The 11,031-nt window shown below is 29.1% G+C and overlaps 1 protein-coding gene across 1 annotated transcript in view; it reads right to left on the reverse strand.

The window, feature by feature from the left end:
• The window catches only part of LOC105620124 (protein SMG9), a 17,740-nt gene that overhangs the window by 1,174 nt on the left and 5,535 nt on the right, over positions 1–11,031 (reverse strand). The window contains exons 2-7 of the mRNA XM_012201631.1: positions 4,744–4,787; positions 3,088–3,274; positions 2,700–2,996; positions 2,442–2,586; positions 318–438; positions 127–234 (exon numbers count right to left, since the gene is read on the reverse strand). Of these exons, the coding sequence (XP_012057021.1) occupies positions 127–234; positions 318–438; positions 2,442–2,586; positions 2,700–2,996; positions 3,088–3,274; positions 4,744–4,787 (902 nt within the window). The remainder of the gene's footprint in view (positions 1–126; positions 235–317; positions 439–2,441; positions 2,587–2,699; positions 2,997–3,087; positions 3,275–4,743; positions 4,788–11,031) is intronic.

The raw sequence follows: 11,031 nt of genomic DNA on the forward strand, positions 1-11,031 counted from the left end.
AATAATTTAATAATCAAATCATTAGAATACAAATAGGAATTGAAAGTAAGATAAAGAATAAATAAAATAATTCAATATCGGATTAAAATTAAAAAATATATGTCTTAAAATATTATCTAATTACCAATTTTTTTTCTGTTAACACAGAAGGTGTAATTGAATTCCTAGGAACTCCATATATCTTTGTTCGCAGTTTATCTATAAGAAATTCTTCATTTTCACAAAAAATCATATCTTCTGCAAAAAATACGAATGCAATTAAATATATTAAATGTTAATATATAATTTTTCATAAATGATCTAAAATAATCTTTTACCTTGTTTATTTCTCGAAGGTATCAAAAATAAATTTAAACCACTTTCTGTCGAACAATGATTCATATCTATACCGCTATGAGTTTGTAATCGAGAACTAGAAAATATTTTATTATAAAAATCCTGAAAAAAGAATATAAAATTTAAAATAATAATAATTGAAAATAGAATATAAACAAGTTTCTATATTATGATATATTTGATGAGACTATAATTTTCCTATTCTTAATTTCCTTTTCAGTATTAATTTATATTTTAGTAGCTTGTTCTATAAAATAAAAACGCTGTTTAAAATAAAACGTTATATGAAATTAATTGCAATGTAATTTAGAAAGGCAATTAGAAGAATTATTTCCGTAATGCAATCGAAATCAGTCGATAGAAAAAATAATATAGAAACAAATTAAATTTATAGAAATTTAGATAATTGGAATAGAACAATGGAAAAGATAAAACTAAAAATATAATCAAGGCCAATATTATAATTGATTTTATAATTGTTTTTTATATTTAAGAATTAAGTACAGTCTTAAGATGTCATGAACCAATTAGAGGCTTATATTAGCATCTTAAGACATTATTTAAAACGATCTTAAAATAACGGATTATAAATATTGGTCTAAGTTTAAGGTCGATATTCTTTCATAGTTCATTCTTATTTCAAAATGATCTTAAGTAATATCTTAAAATGTTAATATGGCTCTATGATTGATTTATTTTATTACATCTTAAAGCTACTTAAAGTTTTGAGTAATCACTGTGGTTATATTGGATCGTGATATAATCGAGAAATGACATGTTGAAGTTTCTTGTAAGCTATTGTATACTTAATTGAATAAAATAATGAGATCGCTTTAAAATATTTGTAAAAATGAATCAAAGTTATCCTTATGCTCCTCCTTTGACAGTTAGTAAATAGTAAAGCACGTAAAAGTGAAAAGGCTTTGTATATGTAAATAAACATTAATAAATGCACTTCACGTGCTCTTTGTTTATTGACTATCAAGCTAACTTTTCATGCGTAACACTTTTAGCAAAAACTAGACGCAGTAAAATGTCATGTAATTTAAATTTTAGAAAATTGATTGGAAGTGTGTTATCTCACAAAAAAATTTTAACCAATAATAGCATTTTGTTGCCACAGTGTGCTACGCATGAAAAATCGGGGGGGAGGGAGGGGAGGAAGAGTGGAATAGCTTCGGCCTGTTTTTACAACTGTTTTAAAATGATCTCATTTTATTTTATCCAAATTTTCTTTATTTATGGGAATGGCTATTTAACAAATTTATTTAACAAGTTTATTTAACAAGTTTAGCTTGTCAAATAGGATAGCATCGATCTAGGTAACATGATCGCGATAGCGCACATTTCGTTTATAATCAGTGAATGGAGACATAGAAAATAACCTGGTGATCTTGTGGATTGAAATTATTATTGGAAAGTAAATAAAGATTATAGTAAATTGAAAGTTGCTAAATTGAGGAATTGAAGGAAGATTTAAAGAAAAGTGAGCGCCTTTAAGAGGAAAAAAGGCCGAACTTATACAAGGTGTCTCTTAAATAAGATTCGAGCCGCATTGTGGGCGTAGAATAGATCAAGAAGAATGAAAACATCTTATATCATTTTGAGATATCCATTGTAGTTTTCGAATTAAAAAAGAAAACATCTAAGCCAATGTGCGATGAAGTCGCGCCGTGCGAATATTATATATAACTTTGTTTATATGTTTTGCTGCGATTTACCGTTTTTTCATTTCCTCTTTCGGGGAACCGATGCTTTCCTCTATTTTTGCATTTGTATGTCACACACATGCCTAGCATGTCAAAATTAAAATATTTGTCTTTATATATATTTTCATAAACAGATGTAATTTGACATGTCTCCAAGCATACTAGCGCCTCCTATCGGCTACAAGTAGCAGTCATCATCTCCATAAATGACATGAAAAAAATGGACACTTTAACGTGCCATTTTTTATCGCTTATGATCCAATAATGGTCACAGTGACTATTTAGGAGCCTTAAGATAAGACTAATAAGTAATAGTTTAAATATAAGAGTTGACTATATTTAGTTATAGAAGATAAGACATATTTTGAAATAGATACATTATATGTGATAAAATACCTTCATTTCATCAATAGTAGCTGGCATAAAATCTTGCAATTCTGCTTTATTATGCAAAAATATAACATGTGGATAATATTCTACATAATCTTGATCTATGACTGTTGTTGAGGACGGTTTTAACATTTCTGCAGTTTCTAAAAATCTATAAGAAAAATAGACTTCATTATATATTGTAATTTTAATAACAAAAAGTAATTATATATTAATAAATTAATAATAAATATTTTATTATATAATATTTTATTACAATATTACCTCACTAAATTTGGATCGACAAACCAATCCTGCACAAATATAATAACATGGCACACTGAAAATAGAAATGCTGCAAACTGAAGTGATTGTAACTCCAAATTAGAATCACTATTCATAAAATCAGGTGCACCTTTTTTCTGATCAAAGGATGCAGCAGAGTCAATCACAAATCCAGAAAGAATTGGTTGTGTATCCAAATATATTACTCTATTTTTAGTTATAAAAAAATCTATTCCAGTGGTACAATTTGTACTACTTTCATAATGTGACAAATCTTGAATTTGAAAAATGTTAGATCTAATCATATAAAATAAAATTATTAAAATAACATTAATTTCAGTAAAAAAGAACTAATATCACATATGTTGCAAATAAACGTAATACATACGAATAATGTGATGTTAGCAGTGACATGATTGTTGATTTACCGACACCTTGTGCACCTAAACATCCAACGACTAGAAAATCTTGTTGATCATACAAAAAATCTATTGAATTTTCACATAGTTGCATATTTTCATCCATGAATTTGATGCATGTACTCATTTCAGGACATATGGAAAGTATACGAATCGCTGAAATATCATTTTGATATCTTAGGTAATCTAATATTTTATTTATCGTACGATAAATTTTTCAAGTTGGCTGCAGGATAGAGAAATTCTAGAATCTTCTATCTTATAATGAATCAATACGCTTGAAAAATGTTTTGTACGATAGATGAAATATTAGCCTACTATTATAATTTATTTATTTCATAATTTATTTATTTCGATAATTTATTTCATATCTTATTGTTAATTTGTTAAATATGAAAACATTGATATATTCTACATTGAGATATTCTAATCTATATTTAAGACATCCTTCTAATCACGAATTCTTTGTTTAATTTGATATCAACTTTTTCAGCAAAGGACATTAATAATTTCCAATTTATAAGCAATTAAAAAAAAACAACTTTACACGAATTAAACTTCAAAATGGATAATAGAATTACTTTTTTATAATCGAATTTTAATTTTAAGTCTAGTTATAAAAATACATGATATAAAAGGAATTTGCAAAAAAATGATATACTCGATATTTTTGTTTAAAAAAAACTTCAAATTATTCAGAAAATCTCATTAAGAAGACATTCAATAGTTTTAAGACTTACGGATTATTTTGTACATTAAATATCATAGATATTTTTCAGTACATTAACATCTTTCTAATATGATGCCTGATTGAGCATCAAATTGTTATTAAAAATGGCTTGTCAATTTAATTTAATTTATGATATTACAATAATTTAATTGCGTTTATAAATCCGGAAAACCAATTCGGCGCGAAGTTCGAATGATTACGTACATGAGCATGTACATATATAGTATATACAGTGCCCACCAAAAGTTTCAGGCTGGCTAAATATCTCAGAAAATATGTATTTTTTGAGAAAAATGTTTTTAAATAAAAATTATAGAGTTTAAAAAAATCTATTTAATGATCTTATCAGTTTGATCTTGGCGTCGCCAATGTCAAGGTCACATCGATTTTTTTTTATTGGTTATCCTATTTTTTGATTCTAGAATCGATATCAAAAGCTTTTCAGAATATTGCAATAAAGGTCATTTTCATTAAGTATTTTTCGAATTATAACGCTTGAAAATGAAGCAATACCAGCATCATTAATACCCAAGACGTCCGACCGACAATTAAAATCTCTTGAATTTGTTCGGGATCATACTCTGGATAATATTTGTTAAAATCAAGGTTATTGAAGATTGTTTCTCTTATTTCCATTTTTGCACTAAAAATTTATTTTTATGTAAAAGTGAAAATAAAAGAAACACTCTTCAATGAACCACATTCAAATCATACTTTCAAAAATATTTAGCTAGCCTAGACCTTTTGACGGACACTATATACAATCATGTTGAATTATTTAAGCAAAGATCCAGTTTCAACCGTTATAGGCATTTAATTTTTAGTATTGATTGTGTTCTCATATATGTGATCTAAAATAAAGATTCTTAATATTGATTAAATATAAATTACTCACATTCTTGTACTTTTGATGCTACTGAAGATATATCGATATCTTTTCTATAAAAAGAAGAATTATTATATCATATGCAGAATGATTCAGAACAAGTGTAATAAATTATTAGTTTTATTGGCAGAACTAGTGCACACTCAGTGCACTGTAAACCCGTTGTATACAAATCGATATAAAGATATACGTTTAATAAAAATATATAGAAACGAATTAAACTGTGAAATATTCAATATATTTTATTGTGCTACTTGATAAAATACACATTTTTTTCAATTGAGATATTCTCACTTTTCTCACTTTTACATTTTGATTAGAATAATGTACAATATGTACAAATGTACTTTAATATGCACTGGGTGCACACTACTTTTGCCAATGAAAAATGCTATATGACAGATTGTTTGAAAAATAATTTTGAATAAAAAACATAAATATAGATCCTGTTCTCAATACATACAGGATGCACGGAATGTCATACCATTTAAATTATCTCATTAAAACTATATTTGTGAAGAATCGGTTTTTTTAACTGTGTAAGTAAATTCTATACGTCAACATCACCAGAGAAGAACAGCAGTTCAGGAATTGAACAAGGACCCAGACATTATCGTATTTCTAGCGGACAAAGGCAACGCGATAGTGATGAATCAAACTACAGGATGAAAATATATAAGGTATCTGAGCCGAATAAGATTTAGCATTAAATAAGACCCATTTTTAAATTTATTACTTTAAAATTCGCTTTATGCCTGTAGTATATGCTTAAAACAATGCTGAAATTTATTTGCAACTTTCAGCCGATTTTCAGTTTGGTTCCTGTCCCTTATCTCACTAATCCGCGCGCAGTCTAAATGTTAATCAGTAAAAGATGTGTCATAGGAAGTAAATAAAAAAGAACTAAAGAATTAGAATCGGTAAAAACACATTGTTTAATAAAAACTTGTGTGTAGCTATTTTTATAACAATCCGTTGCAAAATTTACCAGTATAATGTTTCATAATTTTTACTGATTATTGCGAAGAATATTACTAAGGTCTCAAGAATCTAATGGACACTCGTACGGAATACAAGAGATCCGGATTTAAGTCCCGGCCAAGGTAATTTTTAACAATAAATTTATTTAAAGTTTTTTAGCACATTATCCTTCTAATCTAATGATATCGGATAAAATATCTAAATTTGCTTGTCAATTTAATTGTGTGATATTGTTCCAGTAGTTTAATTGCGTTTGTAAGTTCGGAAAAAATTCGGTGCGCAGTTTGAATAATTACAAAATATATATAGAGTATATATGTAATTCACTATGAATTATTTAGGCATTGAAAGATCTAGTTTCAACCATTATAGGCTTGAATATGCTTACTTAGTATTTAGTTTCAAGTAATTTATTACAATTTATTATAGTATTATTCAATTTCTTAGTTATGGAAAATAACAAATAAGTTAATTTTTTGAAATGAGTATAAGTATTTTTTTAATAAATAATGTACTAATGTAAATAAATAATGTACTCATTTTAAATAAGGCCCATTTATATGATTATTACTAGTTTATGTGATTATTACTATAATTATTATTATTATTGATTCGTTATGTGTGAAGTTTATGCCAAAGAATAACAATTTTCGATGCTGCTATCTTTTAAGAAGCTAAAATTTTAATTTTAAGAAGCTTTCATTCAAATTACTAGAAATTTCCAAAGATTAAAGGGTTAATTATAAACAAAATTAAAGATTGTAATATTTGGGAATAGAATAGAGTAAGCATTTCAATCTATCCAGAAACTGTGTATTCCACAGTATGGAGTTGTTGATAATTGAAATTCTTATTCTCTGTTCCCAATTCCTTTGATTGTGCGTAATTTTTTAGCATCATGAGTCGGATTTGGACAAAAATAAAGATGCACACACTAATTTGAAATGGTAAACAACGAATGATCAATTTAAAATATTAATGTGAGTAGAAATGTCTCTGAGTGTTTAGTACTATTAATATTTTTTGCTTCTGCTAAAAACAATATAATTTTCATTTTATGCAATTGGATTGAAAAACTGCATTTCCTATTCAAAATTTTGAAGAGTATGTAATTTACAATGTGTGTGTTTGTATGTTTTTTGTATTTGTGTTGCACAGAAAAAGCTAATAAATATTATTTTTAGATTGAAAGGCATAGAGATATGCTCCATTGCAATTCTTATAGATGAATAAAAATGCATTCTAGGATTGAAAAGCATTCAGGATTGAAAACCATTCATTTTAACATTCATGAATCAATATTTCTGAAAATCTGAATTCATTTCAATCCATTCTCGTTTGTTGGGCCTTAATAAGGTAACATAAAGCTTCAACTTATTAAATTATCATATTATTACATGCCTTGTAGAAATTTTAAATTGTTTTTAACGCAATTAATAATACTTCTACCGTAAATTTTTTTTCGCGATGTATTTTCTCGGGAAGAGAATGATCGAATTTTATAATTTGAAATTTATATATTGTATATATTTTGTACGCAAATGTCTTGATAACCACTGGATATCATGTTGAAGAAAAATTGATTTAATGAAATTCGTTTTAACACGCGCGCGCACGCACGCATCACATCATGCACATTTATTCACGATATCATTAATTTTTCCAATGTCTTTTTTTATTCCAGTCGCCATTTTAGGTCCATCATTTTGAATTTTCAAAAACGCCATACGGCATCGAAAAATAGTCATTTCAAGGAAAATTTTAAGCTCTTTTGAAAAATTTTATCTAAAAAAATTGGAATGAGCAGGGGAGTGATCAATTTAACAAAGAATATATATATATATATATATATATATATATACTTGAATTTCATCTGTTAAAAACTAAAAATATTACGTTTTTTTTTGAAATTTTTAAAAGTAATTTTATACAACTAGTGCAATTTAAATGCTTCATATATCATTTTTAGAAGGACACATTCTTAGAATTTGATCAATTATTGGTATCAAATCTTTTATACAAATAATATATGTATCATTTGGAAAATGTTATTTTTATGGAATTACAACTTGATGCTAGGTTTTGATATCCAATCTTTTATACAAATGATATACGTATATCATTAAAATTTTTTTTTCAATTTAATACTATGATTTTTTGTTCTAACAGCATATCTATAGCTCTACTGTTGAAAAATAAAATTTTAAATTTTTGTTCGATTTTGATATAAAGTCTATTGCACTATCAAATTTTACATCTACTTTAATCCTAAAAGGATTTTTGATTTCCGTTCAGTAAATTCGGAGATTTATATCCAAGTTAATAATTTGGTCATTCCAGCATTCTCTTAAAGCAATAAATTATTCGGTTAATTTTAATCTTAATCTTAAAATGTTTCTAGAATTAATTGCCCTAAGAATATCCCATTATGAATTTATTGCTCATTGTAAGTTAAAAACTGTCACCAAAAATGTGGCAGTGCTAATATAAGTATGATGATCGATATTGGTGTATGTCATGGTGTAATTATTCAAAATTCTCGATGTTCTTTATTTTAGATTTATTTTAGAGCGAAATTACAGTACTTTATATGTGTTTTTCGGAAGTGGGTGGAATAACGTGAAAATAAGTGTCGATGTATATTGAGATCTTTGTAGTAAACGAAATGATTTCTGCAGATGATATGGGTCTATGTTAAGCTGTTTGGACTGTGTTGAAATGTCGGAATATTTCGAGGTGTATTCAGATGTGTTGTGATGGAAGTGGAGAGGAAGGATAAGGAGTGAGAATGGAAGGTAAAAGTGAACATATGTGGGTAAGGATATGATAAGCCATAGCAGTTAGTTTCAGTATATATTTGTAGTGCGAAATTTTTGTTGTGCGAGTGGGAGTGGGTGGCAGGATTATCATTTGGATGATAAGGATATGCTTTGAACTGTATTGAAATATTTATTTCAAAGTATATTAAGATTTTTAAAGTGGGAGTGGGGGGGGGAATAATATGTCTGATCAATACAAAAATTTGTAATTGAGTTTCAAATTGTATTTATTCAAAATTTTGAGTTTCAAAAAATATTTATTTACAAAAAATTATGAATATTTAATGAGTATTCATAATCATTCAAACAAAATATAAAAAAAAGGTCCAATAAGCATCATTATCTTTTAATTATAACCGGTACTTTGATGACTTTATGTAAAAAAAATGAATTTTATTTATTTTTGTCATTATAATATTTAGATTTTATAAAGGAAACCTCGAAATTTTTAAAAATATTTTAAGAAAGATATACATTTTTTATTTACAAATCTACTTATTTGATAGAGCACCATATATATTTCGATATAATTCCAGTTATATGGCAGTAATATTATAAATATTTTATAGGATCTTGGGTGCGACGTTCATTATGTTTATGGACATTAAATTTTGAGATATACCAAGTATGTAAATATGAAACCGGAATTTTTAAATAGAAAATACACGTTTATTGCATGAAAATGATAAAAAATATTTTATTCGAAGTATTGCCCATCGGTAGCTATACATTTTTTCCACCTGTTTGACAATTTGTGTATACTACGTCAAAAAAATTCCTCATCTTTCGAGGCAAACCACTCATCAAGCCATTTTCGGACGTCTTCGTAAGAATTGAAGTGCCTCAACGAGCGCGTGGCCCAGTGATGAAAACAGGTGATAGTCAGAAGGTACCAGGTCTGGTGAGTAAGCGGGATGGGGGTAGCACTTCTCAGTTGAGTGTCTCCAAGTAGTTTTGGACCATTGTTGACGTGTGCGATGGTGCGTTGTCGTGGAAGAAAATCAGCTTGTCATAACTTTTCCGATAATGCGGCCTTTTTTCACGCAGAGCACAGTGCAATTTGATCAGTTGTTGATGGTAGCGGTGAGCATTAACAGTTTCACCAGGTTTTAACAGCTCGTAGTAGATGACACCCTCCTGACCCCCCAAACGCACAGCATCGTCTTCCATCCGAAGCAATTTGGTCTTGAGGAAGATGTTGATAGTTGGGCGAGATCAACCCAAGATTTCTTGCGTTTAGGATTCTGAAAATAGATCCACTTTTTATCGCCTGTCACAATCCGATACAGGAACGACTTTCTTTTTTGTCTGGCAAGCAGAATTTAGCATGTGTTTTGGCGTCGCTCCATATCTATCATTCAGTTCATGCGGTACCCATTTTCCAATCTTTTGAACCTTCCCCATGGCATGTAGCCGCATGGAAATGGCTGCTTGAGAAACACCTAATTGTTCGGCAAGCATTTTTTGCGATTGGGTATCGTCCTTGTCCAAAAGAGCCTGCAATTGACAGTCCTTAACCTTCCTGGGCCGATTTTCACGGTTCTTGTCACTCAGAATTGTCGTCATTGAACCGGCGAAACCAATCTCTGCACGTTGTTTCTGATAAAGGATAAATTATCGCCATAAGCCTCCACAAGCATTCGATGCAATTCGGCAGTCGATTTCTTCAAATTAAAACAGAAAAGCAAAGCTTCCCGCATATGCTTTTTTTTAGCAAAAAACTAGACATGATTACGAAAGAAAAAATATATGTTGTTGTATGAAATTGCTGATGATGTGCACTGGTTAATGTTGACAGATGTCAAACACATAAAAAAAAGTGTGTTGTGTGCTCAGGGTAGCTTTGTACGCTCACTAATGCCATCTATGAGCAAACAGCGGATTTAAGCTTATACACCTAGTATATATATATATTAGGTATACAACTTTGCTTCCGCCGTTTTCCTATAGATGGTTTTAGCGGTAAATGGTGATCGAAATAAATAGATCATAGACGTCATACAATAAACTTGGGCATCTGTCAACATAACCCCATAGAAACATTAGTCGATTTGTGTCTGCATCATAAAGTTATTCTCGATTGAAAATGTTAGTTTACGAGCCAAATTCTCGTCATTTGCGGGAGGTTTTAATTTTTTGCTTCAATATGAAGAAATCTGCGGCTGAGGCTCTCAAATACTTATGGTAAGGTCGCTATTAGTGAAAGAACGTGTCGTGAATGGTTTCAACGTTTCAAGAACGATGATTTTGACGTCCATCATGCTCTGTATTTGGTGAGACCAGCTCGGCGTAGTGTATTATGAACTGTTAAAACCGATTGAAACAATCACAGGCGATCGGTATCGAACGCAATTGATGTGTTTGAGCCGAGCATTGAAAGACAAACGGCCGCAATACAACGAGAGACACGAGAAAGTGATTTTGCAGCATGACAATGCTTGACTCCATGTTGCGAAAGTGGTCAAGACATACTTGGGAAGTCCTACCCCACCCGCCG

The sequence above is a fragment of the Atta cephalotes genome, assembly GCF_000143395.1.
Source record: "Atta cephalotes unplaced genomic scaffold scaffold00024, whole genome shotgun sequence".
Taxonomy (NCBI): Eukaryota; Metazoa; Arthropoda; class Insecta; order Hymenoptera; family Formicidae; genus Atta; species Atta cephalotes.